General features: G+C 39.3%; 1 protein-coding gene across 1 annotated transcript; it reads left to right on the top strand.

Annotated features, from left to right (window-relative positions):
• Nucleotides 1–70: 70 nt before the first annotated feature.
• cdk18 (cyclin dependent kinase 18) lies at nucleotides 71–23,070 on the top strand (the record flags this gene model as incomplete). The annotated part of the gene is made up of 15 exons (XM_080025700.1): nucleotides 71–188; nucleotides 6,456–6,592; nucleotides 9,715–9,846; nucleotides 10,307–10,363; nucleotides 12,471–12,585; nucleotides 13,212–13,306; nucleotides 13,809–13,871; nucleotides 16,561–16,684; nucleotides 17,813–17,933; nucleotides 18,740–18,837; nucleotides 18,980–19,085; nucleotides 20,143–20,185; nucleotides 20,291–20,381; nucleotides 21,934–22,011; nucleotides 23,036–23,070. 15 exons carry the CDS (start codon nucleotides 71–73, stop codon nucleotides 23,068–23,070), a joined length of 1,413 nt encoding a protein of 470 aa, XP_079881826.1.
• Nucleotides 23,071–24,665: the final 1,595 nt, after the last annotated feature.

The following is a 24,665-nucleotide window of genomic DNA, read 5'->3' as shown; positions in this document are numbered from 1 at the left end:
GTCAATCTCTCTCTCTCTCTCTCTCTCTCTCTCTCTCTCTTCCTTCTCCCAGAGTCTGCACCTTAGCACCATGAACAAGATGAAGAACTTTAAAAGGCGTTTCTCTCTGTCTGTCCCTCGCACTGAGACCATTGAGGAGAATGAGTTCACCGAGCAGATCAACCAGCTCAACATACACCATACTCAGGGTAAGAACCCCTCATCTCCCCATTTAGCTGTGGGAATGCTTTCCATAAAATAAAGATATACTCCCCCTAAAAGATGATGTTCCCTGACGTTCATTATAGTAATGCTAACGAAAGTTCAATCGGGAGGTTGAAGAATGAACAATTAATTTACTGAAATGTGCCCATGATAAGATCAAAGTAAGTTGGCGATTAGACTCCATCGCCAAAGACTTAAGGCGGTAAGGAATTCAAGATGGAGTCTAGACACTGGTGTTGGTAAGCTGAATGTCTGGATGATGCTGATGATAAAGTGATGAGGTCTGGAGGTGTATTAGGTGAAGGGGGGGTTGCACCCATCACTGAATTGTTTAGCACATCTTGCCCAGCACGAAATGACAGACAGGCAAAACTAATAGCAACTATAGTATATGGCCAGTGAACACAGTGTAGCATTGAGCCTCAACAGTTTTCCTAGGCATTGATGGAGACCAATAGCCTGGAAATCCAGACCCTGATATCTTGAACGATAGAGGGTCTGGCCACGATCAATAGTAATTTCCAACTCAAGGGGCGGCTCCTACTCGTGCATTTCAAATGCCACTGCACGCAGTTGGATAGCACTACAACCAATCAGAGTGATGCACAAGGTGACGTATTAAGCCCTGTTCGTTTAACGAACAGCTGTTAAAGTGTTAAATTAAACTTTTGCCATGGTCGGTCGGCAAAACAGAACATTCCACTTACTTGCTAATGATAGATTTGAGTGCCGTCTTCCAAATCGTTAAGGGTCGAGGCCAAAGCAGTCTCAAACTCACACAACATATCCGCAGCCATCTTTGATGTTTACTATCACGGCTTTGACGTTGCATGCACGTCACTGTCGTCATCCGGTTACGTCCTCCCCAGAGCACCATACAAAGGGCTCTGGCGCGCCCATATTAGATAGAACCATTTGAAACGTGAGCCAGGATTTCTGGACTTTCTGAAAAAGCTTCAATGGAGAGTGTCCAGACCAACAGGCGCAGCAAATTTAATTTGCCAGCGCCTAGTGGCAGGTCTGGGAATGCCAGGCTAGGAGACCAACACAAAAAACTAAAATCAGAGAGGATATTGGACATAAATTCATAAGGAAACCAGAAAAAGAAAAACCCCAAAGGTTTGCTTTTGTTGCTCTGTGTCTCTGTGCTGGGAAAACTGCAGCCAGTTTGCTACATGTTAGCCATTACAACCAACAATGTAGCTTCAAGCATCCTGGTTATTAATGTAAGAAGAAAGATCATGGTAATGTTCAGTCTGTAGCATAACAGTCTGATTATGCTAACACACACCCATCCAAATTCCTACTTACCAATATTTTTTTTCACCAAACTAAATTTGACATTGCTTTCTGCATTGATGCCTCGGGTTGGGATTGGATCTAAAGTGTACACAGCAATATCATACACACATACTGTAACTCAAAGGAATACTTGGATAATTTACACAAACTTTGAGCTGCTGATATGTAACATTTAACCCAACCAAAATCTGTAAGATATTTGTTGTAGCTCTTCTATCTGTCTGAGTGATTTTCAGTTTCTGACAGCATGGCCAACATTTCATGACCAATAAACCACTGGTTAATTTATGCTTGTTCAAAGTCCTGAACCCTGAGCTCCACTTCCTTATGTCTTATTGGTCCAGGTTCAAATGAAACAGCTCATGTCTAATAATAGAGCTCAAAGTGCAACAGCTGTGGGTTTTTACCCAATACAAAAGCCTTAACTTCCTTCCGTGTATGTAGCAGCCCTTCACAGATTAACTGGGGCATTTACGGCTGCAACTGGTACCAGCACCGGCAGTGAGCCACCGAGGATCAGCAGGTGAAATGAGGGTTATGGTGGGATAAGTAGGGACAGATAATGCAGAAAGAAAACTGAATGCACTCAGAATGAGGTTTTCCAAGTGTCTCTGCTTTATAATGTAGATTTTTTTTTTACAGTGAAGATACTACAGAGAGATGGAGCGAAAAAAGAATTCAGTGAGTGCGTATATGTTCCTTTAAATCACAGAGCTATACCAGGATAGTTAGCACCCTCATCCTGTGCATCGTTGATTATGGATATTTGCTTAAAGTGTGAATAAGGATTAGATTTTATCATCTTCGGCTAAGGCTTGGATATTTGTAATAATGTAAACCTTCATACAGTATATGTGAGATTTGCTACACATAAATTTAAATATTTCAGGCCTGTTTTGTTTAAACGAAGATGATTACATCTCACAACCTGTGAAAATCAAAAATACAAATAATTAGAATATAACACAAGGCCAATCAAAAACAGATTTAAAATACAGACATGGAAATAATAATAACACTTCTGAAAATAATGTTCATTATATACATTATATATTTGAGTCAACTAATCAAAATGAAGCAAATGAAGCTTCTGCCTCCCGTGTGATTGTTATTTGGCTGCCTGTTGGAGGGAAGCAGCTGGATATAAGGTTGAACCTCCCTAGAGGAGATCTGTCCCCATCAGTGTGTGCTGCAGAAGGTCAGGAGAGAGAGAGAACGAGACATAGAGGGGAGAGGAGGACAGAGAAATGCAGATCAACAAATGAGTGACGAAAAAGCAAGGAGACGCAAAGGGAGAAGGCGTTTTGACCCAAACCCGGTAGCCTGTCTGTTATTTACAATCCCTCTCTTCATCATCAAATCAAATCAGTTTTATTTATATAGCCCAATTTTACACAAAGACATTTCCACTTCACAGCAGAAAACAGTATGGACACCCTCTGCCCTTAGACCCTTAGCTCGACTGAGGAAAAACTACAAGTGTGTTGAGAAACCTCAGGGAGAGTAATGGATAGACACGAAATAGATGACCCATCTGCAGGACAGACCGATAGAAAAATCACAAAGGAGTACAATCATTGACAAAAAATGTTGTTTGCATGCAGACAATAAAAACATGAAGGTAGACTTCAGATGCTGCCAGAGGAAGGACCTGAGCCACACTATCTTCTCTCTCTTATTAGCTCTCATCCACACACCCTGCTCTTTACATCATCACCATGCCCATTTCTGTAACAGTGAGATGTTACACAATGGTCTACGTATGGTCTAACGAATGATTTGACCTTTTGGGAAACATGTTCATTTGCATATAGCCTTTTTTCTGTACGGAGGTAAAAAAAAAATAGATCACATGATGGTTTTGACACTTCTGTTCGAGTACGGATTAAGCAAACGTGATACAGCATGATAGCTGCAGAGGTGCAAGCGCGGCATTATTCTCTTCATCTACCTCATGGCACTAAAAATGAAAGCGGTCTTGTCTACATCTCCATAATGGTGTGTATAAGTCTCATTAGATATACAGCCCAGGTGAGTTTTTTCCTTATTCTTAACAGATCACTGTGCTCTCTAACATTTGTTTCTAACATTTAAAAACAAGAGCAGCTGGATCCTGCTGACAAACACACAAAAAAATAATTTGTCTCAGACCACTGAGCACGATGAACTCATTAGCATCCTCCTAGGCTGCATATACACACACACACACACACACACACACACACAGTAACACAACACACACAATTACATGAGAGTGTATTGCTTTATTTGAGTTTGTACTCAGTGGGTAACCAGGACTTAGTGGCTGACTCACTGATATTTTTTTATTAGGCAGAATCCCCTCGTTCACTTTCCATATATTCGTTCATTAAAAGCTGTTTAGTTTTCCCTTAGTTCCCTTGAGAACGTGTGCATGTAATGATCAGAGTAAGCACACACGCCACCATGACACATCAGCGCTTTGTTGAGAGCTCCTTCTTGATCAGAGCTAACACCTAATTGTCTCTGCAGAGAATATGCTGCAAGACGTGGACACTGCTTTTGAAGGAATAACCAATTATTTATCATTATTCAAGTCTGTTGATTTAAGCCCTTTGAAACAGTCTAATCATGGGCCATAACCCTTAACCCTAACTCTGTGAGCTACACATCTATGTGTGCACTAGGGATGGACAGTTGAAGAAATGGCATCGCTCGATCATCGTGAAAAGTATCAATCTTTATTTAATCAGTATTTTCTTCTATTGAAAAGTTGCCTGTGGCAGTAAAAACTAAATACAGCGTTTTTAAAGTCAATTAAAACTTCATTCCAAGAACTTAGTCTAACAACAGCAGTTCAATTTGAAATGTTGAACTTTATAAAAAAAATAGTAAATAGTTTATGGGTTCATTATGCCATTATTTGTGAAGCTTATTGAAAAACCCAACCCCATGGCTGCATCCTCTCTGCCTATTTCTCCCTCTCACTGTAACCTCTGCTTCAGAATGAAATGCTGAAAAAAAAACATCTTGTTGTGCACCATATTAGATTGTCCTTTTCTTAACAAGCTGTCTACCAGACAGACATCCATCCAAATCTCATTGTAATCATGCACTGTGCGGTGTGTGGTGCGTGGTGTGTGAGTGTGTGTGTGTGTGTGTGTGTGTGTGTGTGTGTGTGTGTGTGTGTGTGTGTGTGTGAGTGTGTGTGTGTGTGTGTGTGTGTGTGTGTGTGTGTGTGTGTGTGTGCGTGTGTGTGTGTGTGTGTGTGTGTGTGTGTGTGTGTGTGTGTGTGAGCTCATATCACCGACCCTAATTAGCATTGGGAGATCAAAGGAGCGCTGTAGCTCTGATATTCAAATGGCTGCCAAACAGGTTGTTATTTCATCCCCACAGCCCATTTACACTGCCAATCAATACGACAGAAAGTGACCTATTAGAAGCCCTCCTGTAGCATTGTTAATAAAAACGGCTTTCTAAACTCATCAGAGCATTTTAAATCTAAAACCCACCTTGGCCCTTATTGTCATCAAAACACAAGCAGCTTGATATATCGTATGAGGTGTGTGTGTGTGTGTGTGTTTGTGTGTGTGTGTGTGTGTGTGTGTGTGTGTGTTTAACTAATTAGTTAGTGTACTGTACAACACTGTTGAATGTCCTACAGTGGCCATAAATCAAGCAGTTGACATTAATGTTTGCGTGTATGGCCTACATATGAACCTCTGCGTGTAGAAGGGCTTTAAAGGGATATACAAGCCTTTTTTTATGGCAGTGGTACTCTCTTCACTTGTAAAGCCATTGCATGGGAACGGTTGTAAAAAGACATATGCACATGTCTAGATGGATGCTGCCGATACAATTGAGAAAAACATGCTGTCCACTTCACATTGCCGCGCGCCTGCCAACACTCACCATTGTATAACATGAGATCAAAAAACCCAGCTGAAAACCTTCAGAGCAAAGCACATTCAAAAGATACCCGGCAGCCAGGCATCAAACACACAAGACACAACACAAGCAATGTTGTATAATGATGAGGATAAAAGTCCATTCTTCCCCCCACAACATGGCTGGAAAAGCTTGCTACACTGCTATGCTCGTGCGCTCACACAATAAATGTTGTCTTGATGAGGGGCTCGTCCCTGAAATCAAGAAACAGAGAGTCCATTTTATTTAGCGTTCGTTAGATGTATCGGATATTCTTTAGCTTTGTCAATGGTATTAAATGGAGACTGTGAAGTAACCATCCTAGCCCTGACACATAGTTACATTTTTGAATAAAAGGCATGTATGCTACTGCAATGGAGGCATCCCCATAACCCCTTAATACACATCTGTTTATGTGAGAGAATCTACAACAAGTTAATCACACACTTCTTGTTTGTAAGCACTTGCGTATTTTTTAAGTTCAGAAGACATTAGCATTCATCTGAAACAGCTGGGGACCCATGAACATTTTCCAGTATTAAAGCCGTAACTTAACATAAAGACGACAAACAGGGTAGCATAAGAATTCAGAAAGATTAAAGCTGCCAAGACAAAAATAAAGATAAGGCCAGGGGTGATTTAATATAAAAATGTTGGTAAGAAGTGAGTAATGACATTTTTCACTTTATCTACTAATTATTTGTCAGGGTCTGATGGCTTCAATGATTTTTTCTCAGCCCCGGGGGATCGATGTGTTTAATGTCAGCTCTAAAAGTGTCTCTGTAGCCACTAACTTTTGGTAAACTAAATAATTGAGTGGAGAAAATCAAGGAAAGTGGATGTGTTCATAGGGCACAAGTTGTCACTGAAAGATACAGTACCAAATAAGTGTGAATCATATGCCATCATGGCCTTTACAGTCATTAAAGCAGTGGCTTTTTGGGATGACACATTTGTGTTCCAGAGACTTAGGGAATAATCATTGTCATTATTACTGTCTGTGCATCTGCAAATGTCAAGTTTTTATGATTCTCTATTGCCAGGCCTGACTCCAGATAGGTTGGGTCCTCCGTCTGCCGATGCCAGTCCAGTAAGCCCTGAATCAACCACACCTGGAGCCCAGTCTCCATCCCACCTCCACTACCACAGCAAGGCACAACACAGACGTTTCTCCATGGAGGTCAGTAGCACCGGCTCATACAGAGGTTAATAGTGTTCATTAGTTTTCCTAGCTTTTCCATATTTCACAGTGTTATTTCCGGTCATGCCGTAGTCACAAGGTGCCAACCTTTTTCTTCCGCGGTTATTTACGTGTTCCCGATTAAGAACTGGGGCCGTATTCACAAAACATTTTAAGGCTAAGAGTAGGTCCTAACGTGCTGATTTAGGAGTAACTCTCAAAAATAAGGGGCGTTTCACTCCTAATTTTAGGACTCCTAACTTTTTAAGAAAAGTGTAATTCACAAAGCATTTTAGCGCTAAAACTAGCTCCTAAATCTATGAAAAGCTAGGAGTCCTCGAGAGGAGTAACTAAGAGTAAATCATAGACAGTCATTTGATGGTGTTTTGGAGAGATTTAATGCTAGTGAGCTTTACAAAAGGTACCTTAATAGCTGCAAGGGTTTAATGATCTTAGTAAAGCTATATTTAGAAAGTATAGACACATTTATATTTATTATATTTATATAAAAAATGATTTATTAAGTTCCTTTTCCTGCAGTTGCTTTGGGTTTACGATGCACTGAAAGTTACTGTTGGTGTCACGTTTGGGTTAATGTGTTACTAGAGTAGGCCTATATGTGGCGCTTCGCACCATCTCCTCCGTTCCACAGATCCGCTACTGTATAGTTGCGCGTCTCGCCTTTTTCCTTCCGCATGCACTTTATGATTTCGCCGGCTGTTGTTTCTAAATTGTGAATTTCCTGGTTTGGCGCTGTCTGACTATTGCTGCATAGTCCACCGTTGAGAGAAATACAGTGAGAGTGCATGGCGTGCACTATTGTAGGTTAATTGTGAACGAATGTGTGGGAAACCCTGCAGTATCTTGGTGTCATGTTAAATCAGTGTCACTTGTCATTAATTGTATATAAAACTCTTTACTTTAATACAGCAACACAATATGGATATCTCCCACAGTGTTTCTATCATAAATTCACTCTTAGCTCTCATTCCCTCTCAGCCAATCACTGTGGGCATAGAAGGTATGAATATGACATCATCCATAGCAACAGGGTCAACACCGCCCTCTAGTCTTACCTTAGGAGTCCCTCCCATTCCTTAGTAAAAGTTGGTCTTATCAGCTTTGTGAATAGGTTTTAAGAAATTACTCCTTACTAAGAACTTTTAGTGCTCCTTAGGAGTACTCTTAGCGCTAAGATAAAATGTTTTGTGAATACGGCCCCTGATAAGGAGCTGTGTACGTTCTTCAAGTGCATATGAAATGTCAGTCCGGCACAGATGTCGACCGTGGCTCGTTCGCCTGTATTACACTCTTCCCCAGGAGTCATTTCTCCATTCCCACCTCTGCCTGGCTCACTGAGATGAGTCACCTCACAGGCTGGGCCACATTCCCCCATAGCGCCAGACTTCTTATTGGAAATTTCACAGTTCCACCTTTTCAGAAAAAAGTGATTCACTTCTGGTCTTTTCTCATACTTCACACAGCTCGTACCAGACAATAAAAGTGAAGCTATGCCAGATGGAAGTGACAGCTCAGACAGCACTGGGGGGGTGATGCCAAAGACAGAAATAATGGTGCGACAGAGATAGGGGCTGGGAGCTTAGACAATCCACAGTGGCTTGTCTAGTGAGAATGCCATGCCACTCATTTTATAATAATCCATAGTACGTTGATGTGTTTTACACAGAAATGAGAGAAAATGTAACAATCTTTTATTAATCATCAGTGCAGTAACAAATCTTTTTCGTATTTCATGTGCAGAACTTGAATATGAGACAGTTAAAGCTTAATGTTTCTATTTGGAGTTAATTAAGGTAACAATTTTATTTATTTTGATAGTCCACTGTTGACACTCAACTGCATATCAGTAGATATGCAGTTGCATGTCAACAGTGAATGAGTTGATATTCAACAGAACTATCTCAATAGATAAGTAACATGTATTCAACTCACTGCTAGTTAACTATAAGTTTATCTATTAATAGATGTTTAGTTGATATTCAACAGAACTCTTTCAACAGATTTAGATGTTACCTAAATGAGTTATCAACAGACCTGGCCCAGAGCTCACACAGTCCATGTTGTTGGCTTCACACACCTTCCTGACTGTTTTCGATATACGTAACTGTGTCTGTCGAGCTGAGAAGATACAACATGTAAGAATACAGCTATTGGAAACCATGTATTTTCAACCTGTGATGGAGAATAGCTAATTTACCTGTTTAGCCAACATTAAACCTCCTACGAGGAACTTTAAAATTTTCATTAAACAATCTAGTTTTTTCCTCCGATGATCATAAATGACCTGTAACAGAAAACAAGACCATCAGTGAAAACAACGCTATTTTGATATGGTTATTATATTCCCCAAAACAAACTTTTAATAACAAAAGCTAAGAAAAATGTTTGGACATTATTTTTGACAGAAAGGAATGAATGTAGGAATGTCACAGGCTGCATAGAGCAGCACGTTAGCAGAGCAGCTCATCCGTCAGTATTATTCCTTGTAGTATTAGTTACAAGGAAACTTGTTTATTGTAAAAAAAAAAAAAAATCTTTTAATGTTTGAAAAAAAATAAAAAATTAAAAAAATAATTTATGAAAAAAAAAATCTTGCTGGAGAGAAATGTGTTTCTGCATTTTCAGAGCCGTTCACTTTTTTGGGAAAGTTATTCATCAGCTTTCAATAAAGTGATTATTAACATTTTGGTAAAGTAAACCTAATAAGAATGTACTGTAGGACCATGCACAGAAACAAATGTGTTAAAGTGTCAATTATAATACTGCTTCTCAGTGTTGTTTTAATAATAATAGAAGGACATATAGCAATAGAACTAATTGAGCAGATTGCAGGCTGTTGGAGTGGACTATATGGCATGGAGTTTGACAGTCATTTGGGATAAAAAAAAACATGAAGGGTTCTAATGTTTTGTGCTGAAGATGTATTTATTTATTTATTGTTTCAAATATTTTTTATTGAAAGCATTTGTGCATATCTCTTGACATTCATATGAATAAGGAACGTATTTATTTATTTATTAAGTGTGAAAAGACGTGTAACTCCACTATCACTAAAAGACGGATAAGCAGATAGTAGGCCTGTTGTGTTTCCCTCCCTGCAGGATGTGAGTAAGCGCATGTCTCTGCCCATGGACATCCGCCTGCCTCCAGAGTTCCTCAAGAAACTGCAGCTGGAGAGCGACCATTCACCCCTCTGCAAACCTATAAGTCGCATGTCTCGACGTGCCTCACTGGTTAGGGAGTTATATAACTATCTAATTATCTATCTAATTATCTATCTAATTATCTATCTATCTATCTATCTATCTATCTATCTATCTATCTATCTATCTATCTATCTATCTATCTATCTATCTATCTATCTATCTATCTATCTATCTATCTATCTATCTATCTATCTATCTATCTATCTATCTATCTATCTATCTATCTATCTATCTATCTATCGTTCGTATATTTACAAAGAACCTTATCAATAGTTCGTCTCATATTGTCAGCTGTACTGGCTTTCTGTTTATTCGGCTTGTTGTTTTGTTTTAAAATACACATTCTTTTTCAGCTTTTAATACAAATACATTTTGAGCAGTATGATCTTTTGACTGTCCTAATGATCTCTAAGGTGTGATCTACAGGAGATACTTTAAACCTTAAGACCTGTAAGATGAACCTGTCTTTTTTCTTTTTGGCCTGCAGTCTGACATAGGCTTTGGGAAACTGGAGACGTACGTAAAGCTCGGCAAACTGGGTGAGGTGAGTCTCTTGCCAATTACTCACACATTCAACTTTTAACATCTCCCCAGACACAGCTGACAGGCAGCACGGTGAGAGAACGAGTGTGGTCGACTGCTACTACCCACTAGCAGCCACCGAGCATGAAAAATATAATCCACCACGCTGATCAAGTTGTCTGCGAGTCCTCATTAAAATACAACCAGGCCTAGCTGTGAGTCGAGTCTCTCAGGGAAAAAACAAAGGCCCGTCAACATGGAGGTCCACCCACTGTGTTTGTTTATTAGACTTTAGAAGGCAAAAGATAGTAACCCACATGACGTGTCCATTTCTTTGCATTAGTTGGACTTGGCCTTAAAAATCTGCATTCGCACCATGGGCATGTGTTGTGCTCTGATCACAATGCAAGGTCATGCCCTGGACGAGGAGGGCCTTAGGATTGCATGACACAGCCTGTGCACTTAAAGGGGTAGTCAGCTATTCTGTCCTTACTGTGTGTGTGTACAGCTTTAAAAAAAGAAAACTGTTCAAACACAGCCTGGGCTCTTTAAACTGGCATGTTGCGAGCAAAGTGGGCCCCTTTTGTTTACATGACCGTTGTTTACATACTAGTTTACAGAGATTAGACTGTGTATTTTCACCAGATTTGCTTTTTTCCAGCACACACTCAGCACGGACAGGTAATAATAAGTGATTTTGTTAGCGGGCCTTCTCCAGCAAATCGCTGACTCCACCTTTAATCCTTCACCATTCATCTGAGAGCGGTAACTGTCTTGTACAGAGTCAGCAGTGATTCGTTACAGAGGATGTCTGTGTTAGTCTCAAGTCACAAGGTTCAGCAGTTAGTGAGGGATCCAAAAGAGCTGCTTATGCTGTCAATTATCATAGCCTGACATTCACAGAGGCATGCTGTGATCTCTTTCCAGCATGCAACAGCTCATTTGCACTTATTAAGTGCACTTATTAGAACACCTACTACATAATGCAAGATGGCCTTTCAGCATTGCAAAGCCAAGATATTTAATAATAGTAATAATACATTTATTTTATATTACACTTTGCAATAAAATTACGAGCAAATTAACAACAAGTGTAGCAATAAAGCAACAAAAAGCAAAGACAATATATTAAAACAAAGTTAAACATTAAAATGAGTGTATAAAAGCAGGTGCAATGTAAATAACTAAAATAAGAAAAATGTAATGTTATAGAGATAACCATGGGGGAGTGGGGGGAGGGCGGAGAAGCTCAAATCAGTGTGTGGAGCAGACTGCTGTGCTCACTAGGGTGAGAGGAAGAGTGTCCCGAAAATCTACATGGTTTTTTGTGATGTGATTCGTGTCAGGTTGCTCTATAGCAGTTTTTAACAAGAAAATAAGACCAGAAAAGTAGTATAATAGGAGATCTTTAAGGGTTTGCGTAAGTTTTGATGCCACTCTTAGATAATGGCGGTTCAAACTTCTGTCCTCATTCAGTCGGTTGGAATGAATTATCCGTTGCGATGTACGTGCAATGTATGATGATGAGAAAGTAAAGAGACAGTAAAAGTAAACAGCATCCTATCAAATTAACTTAATTATTGTATTCTATTAATAGAAGAAGAACACCTGCTGGCATTTCACACAATTACAGAGGGGTATGATGGGCCATGGGAGGGAAGGGAAAATAGAGGAGGAATACCAATAAAGTTGAATTGTCGAAAATAAACTTAAATCGGTAAACAAGGAAAGATGCTGCCAAATTCAAACCCCTGGGATCGATAACCGTCGTAAGACAGACAATTGGATACAACCTATTTTTTTTTACTGAAACCAGACTGATAATATATTGCTCTCTATGTGCAGCGGGCTGTTAGACGAGAGTACCGTCTGGTAGTAAGTACAACGCTGGAGAGAAAAAACGTTTTAATAACGTTTTGCTTATGAGTTATTGATCTGTCAACATCTTTCTAACTTTACAGCAGTCTTTAACTGTCTAGTTTAATCTCAACATATTTTTTTTGATTTCCCTCAAAGTGCATATTATAATATTTTTTATTTCTCTCCCATGGCCATAATACTTTCCCCTACACAACAGCTCTTCAGGGTGAAGTATTATCAGAATGTCACCTAGAGTTGTGTTTTCACAGGGGACCTACGCCACAGTGTTCAAAGGGCGGAGCAAACTAACAGAGAACCTGGTGGCTTTGAAGGAGATTCGGCTGGAGCACGAGGAGGGAGCACCTTGCACTGCTATCAGAGAGGGTAAAGACACACACGCACGCACGCACGCACACACACACACACACGCACGCACGCACGCACACCCACACACACACACACACACACACACACACACAATCAGCAAAGACACACATTTTCCAGTCTAGAGGTGCTGCCCTCAGGTGGACGATTATTTTATTTTAGGGCAAACCTTTGTAGGAGACAGTGACTGGAGCACGTTTTCATCTATCCCTCCCACTTATATGTAGTTTAATGGACACTTACATGCCCTCGTTACTCGGGCATGCACATAATAAACTTGATTTTTGAGTGTGTTTTTGATGAGCGCTTATGTGCAATCCATAAATTAAGTGGAAGAACTACTCAGCTGGTAAATGATTGAAAATGAAACATGGGTGGTGGGAAAACAGCTCGGGGTAAAAACAAATAACTTTAACATTTTATTTCTGCCTCTTTATTGAGTGTCAAAGTCACAGTGCAATAATTGTATCATTTCCTAACAGTATAAATGGCGATTGTTATGATTAGGCATGATAACTGCAAAACATTTATTCTATAAAGAGTAGTATGTATTGTGCTATAAAATGACTAGAATTGTGTATGGAATGAGTGAAGACAAGATCTCTCCTGTCTCCTTGTCCAACCAGTGTCTCTACTGAAGAACCTGAAACATGCCAACATCGTCACGCTGCACGACATCATCCACACCGAGCGCTGCCTCACTCTGGTCTTTGAGTATCTGGTGCGTACTAGTTCAGCATGCTGGGGGAAAGCTGTTGGCCTCTGGTCACCGTGCATACTGCCTGTTAGAGAGTCCATCAGACTATTTTTTCTCTTATTTCCTACTTTTAACTTCTATTTTTTTTTTATATATTTGTGTGTGTTCTTTTTGATATACCTACAGCTCTGGAAAAAAATTAAGAGACCAGTCTGTATTTTTCTTAAATCTTCATCTCTCCATAACTTATTGAAAATGCACTTAATGACAACAAATGTATTGGAATTTGGTAGAAATGTTGTCAGTAGTTTATATTATAAAACCAAAATGTTCATTCTACTCACTAAACATTTGGAGTGGTCTCTTAATTTTTTTCCAGAACTGTATTTATTAAGCTACAACATCTCTAAATCTTATATGTTATAATGTTAGATGTTTCTTCATGTTTTGTAAATTGGAGCAACTGTAACAAAGCAGATTTTGTGATGGATTGGAGTGTGAACACTTTGGCTTTTGTGTCTCTTAGGACAGTGACCTTAAACAGTACTTGGACAACTGCGGGAATCTCATGAGCATGCATAATGTCAAGGTGAGCCACACCCATAAACCTATGTTAACTCTGTCCCTCCCTGCTGCTGCTGCTGCTGCTGGCGTTATATTGTGGAATGAATTATTATTAAAATAATTAATTATTATAAAATTATTAAATATTAAAATTAAAATTATTAAATATTCTGGATTCCAGAAGGAAAATAGGAAAGGAACTCGTTTGACTCATTTGAATCCTGGCAATTTTATACATTTTCTATTTGCTGAGATTGACGCAAACCCACATATAGTGATCACTTTGTGACTAAAATATTGAGATTTGTACGTGGTCAATTGAGACATGAGGTTGTGCATCAAATTTCTAATTAAGACTGATTTGAGAACTTGCTTTTTTTTTTGGGAGGGGGGGGGGTATTAGCTGTTAAAGATGGTTGTATGGGATAAATATACAGACGCAAACAGACAAGGATTAGTTAAATAAACAACTACATTTTTATTGGACCTTTTATTTATACTATTATGAAAGAAGACAAAATGCAAAATAGACACAGATCTCAAAACTGTCCAGTGCTTTAAAAAAAAGAAGGATTTTGTCTGCAGTGTGTCGCCTCAAATGACTTGTGTTTTTCAAAATTTCCCAAGGCATATTTTTTTAATCTTTTTTTTTTTAGCCAAACTTGAAAGTCTTATTCCCTAAATTATATTGACTATTTTTAGTTCGTATTTTAATGTTTTTTAGTAACAGGCATACAGGGGTCAGATGGAGGGGAGAGTTGAATAGGAGGGAGAAAATGCAGGTGAAAGCTTGATAATGGTCATAGAGCAGGGGTGGCCAACCAGTCAGAGACAAAGAGCCAAATTTGTTTACTGTGTTACTGCAAAGAGCCACATCGTACACACGGGTACACACAGTGGCGATTCCAGGAAATTTTGACTGGGGGTGGCCAAGGTGGGCCACAGAGTTAGAGTGGGGTAGCCATCGCACCCCTGAATGAATAGCATGTGATATGCTGTACAACCAATTCAAAGATGATTTATAATCCCAAATGCCCAAATCATGTTAGTATCCATTGTAATGTTTGTCAGAAAACTAAACCCTTGAAGGGGGGTCTGGGGGCATCCCCCCCTGAAGATTTTTTTGTGTTTTTAACATGTAATCTAAGCATTCTGATGCATTCTGGCGAAGATAATAAAGGAAAAAGTCATTTATTTCAGCTCAGATGAATAGTAAAATTAGCAAGACAACATAACTTGCTAGCAGCCAGATGCCTAACAACTGCACAGAGGGACGGATGACCACTAGCTTTTGACCAAATATCTTGCTAAAAAAATAAACCTTTATTTATGAAAGTCTGCCCTTGCTAAGAACATGTTACACTCGCTAACTACAAACTTTATTTTTTTTATTCAGATTTAAAAAATCTGCTGGGACACGTGCCTATACACATGCATGGGTGGCACGCATGTCAAAAGCACACTTATGCTGTTTTCAAGACCTTTGCTGACCAGAGACCAGTTCTAGTGGCCACAGTCCTACCATTAATTTAGTAATTGAAAATTGCAAACTGATCTCATATCAGTGGATTGGAGTGTTTGTGTGATGAACTTGGCAACTACCTATCAAAAAAGGTTAAGAAAGAAAAAAAAATACATATCATCTCTGAACTAGGACACATAGCAGGAAAAAAATTTAATTAAAAAAATAAAATGAAAATAAAAAATAACATTTGAACTGGGGGGAGGGACACTGGGGTGGCCAGTAAGATTTCAGGGGGGGGGGGGCGTTTTTTATTTTCGCGGGGAGCTTGCACATGCATGCACAAGCATTATTTATTAAAAAAAAAAAAAAAAAAAAAGGGGGCCCCACACTAGGACTTGAAACGGGCCCCCAGATCGTTAAGGCCGCCCCTGTGATAATGACAGGACTGGACACCTACAGTACTAAAGACGACAGGGCAGTCATTTTCAACAATGAACATTGTGTGCACTGCCTCACACACAAACTCTCAGTTCAACCAAGTCCACAAACAAAAATAAATATAACAATTTAAAATAGCGTTTTTCTCTTACTATGCATGTTGCTTTGTGGGACTTACTTTTAGCATGGAGAGAGCTGAAGTGGCGCCGAAGATTTGAAGCCTTGAAATGCGCAAATGACACCTGGCATATAAGGCAGAATGGCCTGCCATAACATTCAACAAAAAATATGAACTCTCCCACTCTTTTTCGGAGCGAACTTGACACAAATAGTTTACTCACGGAAAACCTCCCTCCAAGCTGAGCGGGCAGTTTTATGTTGCGTCCGCACCAAACGTTTGCGAACGTTATGTTGCGTCCTCAATTAAACATTTGCGAACAGGCATACACATAGGGCCTACACATTAATAAAATAAAAAATGAAATAATAGACAACATGTAAAACGAACGTAAGAGCCGCATGAAACGTTTGCGAACATGCACACACATAGGCCCACAAAAAAAAAAGTATAAAAAAAAAAAAAAAAAAAAAAATTATAATCACATAATTTGATATGAACTGAAGAGCCGCACGAAGCTGGGCAAAGAGCCGCATGCGGCTCGCGAGCCGCGGGTTGGCCACCCCTGTCATAGAGTATGCTAGAGGTGTTTTCCTATAACTATATGGCACCCGCGGTGGTTTTAAAAATCCATTATAATCTACAGTATACAGTCATTGTTTATATTCAACATTTTCACTTTCCCTCCCACAGATCTTCATGTTCCAGCTGTTGCGTGGCCTGTCCTACTGTCATATCAGGAAAATCCTCCACAGAGATCTGAAGCCTCAGAACCTGCTCATCAACGACAAGGGAGAACTCAAACTGGCCGACTTCGGTAAGAAAAAAAACTCACAGCACGCTCACATGTGTCCAGTATACACAAATATGGTCGTAAAGACACAGGCCCCTTGGGAATTAGGGGTAGAACGTTTTGCTTCCACTGTCGTCTTCCAATTATATGTGTAATGTCATTCGGAGATCTCCTGTCCTGATTATTATAATTTTATTTTGACACTTAATCAGTTTTTGAAGAAAAGGATAAAAAAACACATAACATCACCACAAACGAACACACATTTAGGGTGTATGGAAAAAAGGCAAATAAAATAGAAATAAGAACAACATTTAAATAAGAGTACAATTTAAAAAAAGAAAAATATAACAATGTATTTAAAATAAGGTAAACAAGCTAACAAAGAATAAGAAGCACCTATCAGTACATACAGTATAAACATTTACAATACTTGTTCAACAACAACAGAGAACTACTTTGGTAGGAAAAAACTCACAGCGGGCTCACATGTATAGCATACTTAGGCATCAACAACACACATATATGGTCGAAAAGACACAGGCCCTCGGGGAATAGAGGAATAGCGCGTTTTGCTGCCACTGTTTTCCTCCAATTATATTTTACTGCCATTCGGAGATCTCCTGTCCTGATTACTTTAGCACCCTTATTTCCTGTATCCTAGCAACTGTGCCTCTCTCCCTGGGTTTCTCTCAATTCTGTGCAAGGAAAGCGTTGATAAACCCGCCAGTATTCCCTCACTTTATCACTTTATGATGACACATTGTGTATACAGTACGTTTGGACTAAGTAGCTATGAGGTGTAGCTGTTATGGTTAGCGGGTGGCAGGCAGGCAGGCAGGTAGGACCCAATTGCAGACAGTTTCAGGAAACAACGATTTATTTGCTCCAAAAATGACAAAAAAGGCAAAAAGGAAAAAAGGAATACAGGAAACTCAGAGAACACACAGGACACAACTCACCACAAAGCAACAACAAGGAACAAAGGAAAGACTTAAATAGATCAAACTTTTCATTTTGGTCCAAAGGTAGTACCGCAGGGAATACTAGCCCAAATGTCAGGTTTGCATTAAAATAGCCTTGCAAAAAGCCATTCTGCTGTAACTTGAGTCCTCACACGGTTAAACCCTGACTGTGTTGTGTTTTGTCCAGGCCTGGCGAGGGCCAAGTCTGTCCCCACTAAGACCTACTCCAATGAGGTGGTGACTCTATGGTACCGGCCCCCTGATGTCCTGCTGGGCTCCACAGAATACTCCACACCCATCGACATGTGGTGAGCAGTACAATATGGATGACTGATTCATCAGTGATCTAACATGAACTTGCCTTCAAACACAGCCGACTGCTCCACACGGTGCCACAATTAACTTCTGATTATTTTGGTTGGACCTCCTACGCTGCAAACTGTCCCAACTATTATACGTGGAAGAGCATGGTGGGGTAAAAATACTATGTTGTGTGATTGTGACGGTTGACATTATCTCTATCTAGTGAGAAGTGATATTTTTTGGAGAGGCTCGAACCTAGTGATAGTAAATAGCCACACCAGTTTTTATTTGAATTTTTCCATTAAAAAACTAGACCTGGATCTGAACGGAGCATATAGTGAGTGTCAGCCCTGGTACTGAGCTGTGCTGTTTTATCAGTAAGTTAAACTGTCTAACAGCTTGAGGATCAACCAAGAATGATCATGAATCATGCATATATTTAAATCTCCCAGGTCGTAAGAGATGAGTAAATAGTGATAAAAAATGTAGCGTTGGTCTATTGGTCACACACTCTTCCTCATGTGTTTTTGCTCATTAGCAGCTTGCCACGGTGAGAAACTCTGCGCGCCTCCGGGTAAAAATCCACTGAGGATTAAAAATACAGTATGACTCACTGGCAACACAACATCCTTTTTGTGAGCTCACCTTAGCTACGTATTCCTCTCGTCAGACCACATGATGTGCGTCTTACAACCCATCACAGTTGATATCATAAAAGGCTACATTGTTCCCACTCACGCCGCACTTGTTTGCACTTGATGAACACAGCTTGTTTTTTGGCTTCATCTTCATCTCCTCCCTCATCCTCCAGGGGCGTAGGCTGTATCCTGTTTGAGATGGCAACAGGTCGTCCCATGTTTCCTGGTGCCACAGTGAAGGAGGAGCTACACTTAGTCTTTAGGCTTATAGGTGAGATAGTAGCACATTACCGTATCTTACAGGCCAGGCTAATATCCAGGAACATAAGACACGTAAGAACACATATTATAAGTCACAGTATATCTGGTGCCAGCTACACCAACACTTTCCTCTGTGTCTCTTGGTCTTCTAGGCACGCCAACAGAAGACACATGGCCTGGTATCAGCAGTAATGAGGACTTTAAGTCTTACCTCTTTCCTCAATACAGACCTCAAGCCCTCATCAACCACGTGCCCAGGTAACACAACACAAGTGACAATGTCAAAGTCAACATGGTTGGTTTGTTCATTTAGCTGTTTAAAATGTTGACATGTTCTAATCATCAATAAATATTAGCTACAGCTGAGCTTGATGGAAATGTGTATTTGGTCATTAACGATTATACCGCACAAGGAAACTTTTTGTCCTTGCCATGCCCTACATTATAACAATTCAAGGGGCTAGAATATGTGATAATGTTATGATTAAAGAGCAGGGTTCTTTGTTTAAAAGTAATATGTTCTGCTCATTTTAGGTTCAAAATTGTAATTTGGGTTTCTACTAGAAACTGTTTTTATGGTGTAGCCTAGTTTCCGAAAAACAAACCCTTTTAATTTGTCACTGTGCCATTGCTGAATCGCCTCTTTTCAGCCTCTGTCTGAAATGCTCAGTTATAGCGCCTGTCTCTTTAAGCCCCGCCTTCCAAAAAGCCCAGTCTGTTCTGATTGGCCCTGAATATAACTGCTGGTTTGTATACTACCAATTACATTCCAGGGGTATCTGGGGGTATGACTCCTCACAGGTGGAAGTAATGCTAAATTAATGAGGGGGCGTTTTTGAACAGAAAGGTGAAATTGGAGAAAAACATAGAGGGTTGTTTTTCTCATACTTTGGTAGTGTGTAGTCTGTAGTATACAATAACATTGCCACAGTTGGCCTTAGAACACAGACCTTGTATGCGTATGTGAAGTGGTGTTTTCTCTTTCCCTTTGTGGAATATGTTACATGGTTTATTGTTAATCTTATATTTTGGTAAACTCAAGACAAACTTCAACACTTTTGGATGATTAAGTTGTGTCAATTAAAAGAACTGAGAAATGATCTGTTCTTTAACATTGATATTCTTATAGTGAATATTGCTTTAGATAAAAACAACAGATCACTTTGGGATCCTTTGGGGGGCGGGGGGGGGGGGGGGGGAGGAACCTTAAGAAGATTCACCCCTCCTTTATTTACTCTTATTTTCAGTATCTTCGTGTAATAATGGCCTGAATAGTCACAACACAAACTGAAGTGATTGCTTTGCTTTCCATCAGGTTGGACACAGAGGGGATTGACTTACTGACTGCTCTATTGCTGGTATGTCACAGTAAGCCTTCACGCACCTTTACATGAGACAGAACTGAAGTGTGATTTCAGAGGCGGTCGTAATTGAATCACTTTGCTTCTGTATTCTGATTGCAGTACGACACCAGGTGCAGATGGTCCGCTGAAGCTGCTCTACGACACCCCTATTTCCAGAGCCTGGGGGATAACATACACAATTTGGCAGACAGTAAGACATAGACACACACACACATAAATACACAGACGCACACGGTGGTGAACACACCCTTAAATTAACTTGTATGTGTATTTGAGGTCAACAACAGCTCTGAGCACACTTAGAATGTGACACAGCCAAATGCCACTGACACTGTCAATGTGCTACCTTGAAATCTCAGCTTTGGCCATTTAAAAAAAAACACACAGTTCATATGTCAATTTGCACATTTTGAACAACAATTCCAAGAAAAGTGTCCATTACTAGCACGGGATAAAGGTAAAGAAACGGTCTGAACAGTTCAGAACACACTGCTAGATTTACACTATTGGTTATGCTTAATGTACCTGCTGAGTTTACCAGTGGTCTTGTTAAATAGTGTGCCAGCAGGTACAATCTTTACAAACCCTACGTGGCCAATTATTTGCTATAATTAGATGTTTTGTTAAAGGTTTTGCATTTTTAGCATGTTGCCTGTTGATTTAACTGCCAGTCTTTGTTGTCACACATTAAAACAAGTATTTGACAGTATCACTGTTATTGACAGACGAGCAACAAAAAGCAATATATATATATATATATATATATATATGTATATATACACACATACAGACTCACACTTGTCAGTTTTACGATATGAATGTAAACCTTCTTTAGATATAGTGAATCTCTTCTTTTTGATGGTTCAGCTGAGCTGCTGAATATGTTGGTCAGTTGTTCTCGAACCTCCAAGTGAGGCATGGTCTGTGATTGTGAAATTTCTGAAGTTACTGCCAAAGTGTGTGACAATGTAACTTGACTTGCCAGCTTGCCACAAAGATGAACACACATCCAATCCTTAAGGATTAGAAGCCGAATATTAGTGTACTGCATGAGGTAATATTGTTACACAACCTGCAAAGTATGAAGCATTATGACAGCCTATACCCAAGGTTTGCTACCACTGTCTCACACACACTACATTGCAGTATGTACTCTTGGCCAAGGACATGAAAACATTGAATCCTGTGAAATGTAACAAGTTTGAACATTAAAAAAAAAGAAAGTAGAATTGCAAAATGTAATGTACACATTACAGGTTACTGTGCAACTATAAAACGTGGTTTCCAGATTTGTTTTAAACTATACAAAATGGTTATTATTATAATAATAATAATAATAATAATAATAATAATAATAATAATAATAATAATAATAATAATAATAATAATAATAATAATAATAATAGCTTCATTTTATATAGCGCCTTTCACGAAATCCAAGGACACTTTGCAAAAATACAGAGGATTCAAAAAGAAAGTAGTCACACGAGCAAGAACTGAAAAATAAAAGAATTAACACGATCACATGTCTGGTTATGTCTTTGAAGCTCGCATGTCGAGCTATAACCTTGGGGTTATGATAACATCTATTGTATAACTGCATGTGGCAATAATGCATTCCTGTATGAAAAACCTTTAGAAATTGAAGGCAGAACACACTTATGATTGTATAGAGTGTGAGTAGAATAGAATATAGAGTGTGCTTCATAGGTGTCTTCTGTTTTCCTACTCTTCCTCTTTAGCGGCTTCAGTCTTTTCCCTCAGAGAGCTGCAGCTGCAGAAGGACCCTGGTCACCGCAGCTCAGTGTTCCAGCCTTTAGGTAAGCTGCCTGCCACCATAGATAGTATATAGACAGCATTGGATGATGGTAGAACTCGGTGTGGTTGGGGCTCGCCTGCCACGCAATCTCAAAACATGGGCTTCACTTTGGTCAAGTCACTGTTATTCAAACTAATTTCTTCACATACAGATCAACTATAGCAGTTCTGTAAATTGACTACATGCAACATGTTTTGTACAGCATTAGACGGTGACAATTAGTGGTTAATGAGAATCTGGTGCGCAATATGCACATCCTGTGTGTAGGCATTGTCCATTTCGTAGTTTTACTCTAAGGGTGAACAATTTCAATTTTCAAAGGAAAATATTACCTTAATAGTATTTATAGGACTTATACATACTATAAGTTTTCCTGAACTGTCTTAAATGAAACAGAATTTAATGTCCAGCTCAGTGTGTTGCTGAACACAACTTGCAATAGGCTGAAGTGTTTTCAAAGATAATAAGCAAGATCCGCAAAAAAAAGCCATTATGCATATTTGGTTTACTCTGACACAAATAAGAAATACCACAGAGAAGTGACTCAGAGGACCTGAAAAGAAAAATTAAAACATTCAAAGGCTTTTATTTTAATTAAATGGAGATTACTGTCACCTATTTATACAAACATTTATTTACACTTTTTTCTATGCCAGTGAGTAGCATCCAACTAATAAAGGTTACAAATGGCAGAGGAAAGGTATTTCAGTGTGCAAGCATGAGTAACTGCTTTCTCTGACGAATATAAGCTGTCTCAAGTGGTGCTAGGTAACGCTGAATAATCCCTTTAAAAAAGATCAAGATTTCCATTATTGTTATTTCACAACTGTATTTGCATACAAGGCGAAACATAATGCTGTTTTTTCACCAGTTCCACAGTGTTAAAAAGGCAGTAATGAATAATTAAAAATTATCAGTAAATCCGACATATCAATAAAAACATACATCCATTTGGAAAAGGTGCTGGATTTCAAGATTGTCAAATGAAGTGTTCAATCAATCTAAATTTTTTTTTCTCTTCTCAGCTCGAGGAAAGAACCGAAGACAAAGCATTTTCTAGAGGTCAGGGAGAAGGACCAGAGACACACAGTGGAGGAGCTGCCTTTTTTCAGACCATCACAGCTCAATCAAAGGCTAAACACAGCTCAGTACACTCAAAAGCATTGCTCCCCCACGTGCACACACACCTGTATGTGCACACAAACAAATGTGCCCTCACTCATCTCCAAGGCAGCTGACCACGGGGCTTGTACTGCGCCCCAAAATGACTGAGCTTAGCTACACTCTGCCTCCATAACAAATACAGTACATATTTGCACACATTTGCACTATCCCAAGCCATTACTTGGCTACACACACCAGAGATTATATAATTATGCTGCTGACACATACCTCCATTTGAACCCATGAGAAAATAGTCCCCTAAATAAAAATAAAAAACTGCGCTGCAATACTGCACTTTTCTAGTGAAAACATATAAAAAACTTGATCATTTCCATTCAGAACATACCCAGGGCTCTGGCCATGTATGGTAGCTTCCTCACATAGAACCAGTATACAGTTGAAGGTGTACAGAAACAAGCGGCTTAATGTTTTTCTAAGTAAAGTTTAGACTTGGCTCACACAAGGTGAAGCTTAAATATACACTCTGATTTTGTTATAACATCCAGTGGCACTTCCGAATCGTAAACAAAAAAATCCTTCCAGCTCAACAGTGACGGGGTTACATTTATTTATTATTAATTTGTCGGTAAGTCTTCAAGAAACATTGAAAATCACGAACTAGAATAAGTTTTGATAGGTTACTCAAACCTCAAAGAAAGTAAGAAAAGATGGTTTGATGCTAAGAGGAACTTGCTATTAACAAACTCAGGGTGTGTATCTTTACAAAGTATTTAATCGAGTTGTGTCTTTTGCTGACCTATAAATGATCTAGCAAGCTAAATAAACAGTCAAATGTTATCACAAGGCTGCCGGCCTTGTAAAACAAACAAAACTAAAGGTTGCAACCTCGTATTGTACCATAGAGAATGCTAATAATGTGCAGTTTAATGTGCTAATAATGTGCGGTGCTGATGATGGACTTGATACCTGGATATTCTGGCGCAATTAAAAAAACATATATATGTGATGATATGAAAACATCCCTCTCAAAGAGTCCTGAAAGTCTTTACGTTGTAGATAGCCTACACGAGCAGTCCGGACACTGAAATAGCAACAGTTGCTGCACTGCTGTTCATTCACAGTACCTCTACATTTACATGTACATCTACATAAGCTACCATAAAACTATGGCTCCAATATAAATATCAAACTCCATTGTACAATGGTTTCTACTTCAACAGACTTGCCTTGCTACAGTGCCCCCTGTGATTCAACTCAGTGTTAACAGCTGACATCTACTGCAGTTTATGAAGTTGCCTTAGTAAAATGTGCATGATATTTTTGGCTTGTGAAGAATCTATATTTGATCTAGTGCACCTAATGTGTTTGCTTTGTGTGTGTGTAAATAACTCGCTATGAAAATGTTTTTCTTATAGTCTCCTATTTGCACAAACCAGAAGTGTCCTCTGAAGCCTGCTTCCTTCCCTTTCTGTCTTACCTTACATGATTCCAAAATATGAACGCCACATCTTACCAAAACCCCTTAACCCT

Source organism: Ammodytes marinus, assembly GCF_949987685.1.
Source record: "Ammodytes marinus genome assembly, chromosome: 4".
NCBI lineage: Eukaryota > Metazoa > Chordata > Actinopteri > Uranoscopiformes > Ammodytidae > Ammodytes > Ammodytes marinus.
This window is presented reverse-complemented; position numbering and strand designations above follow the sequence as displayed.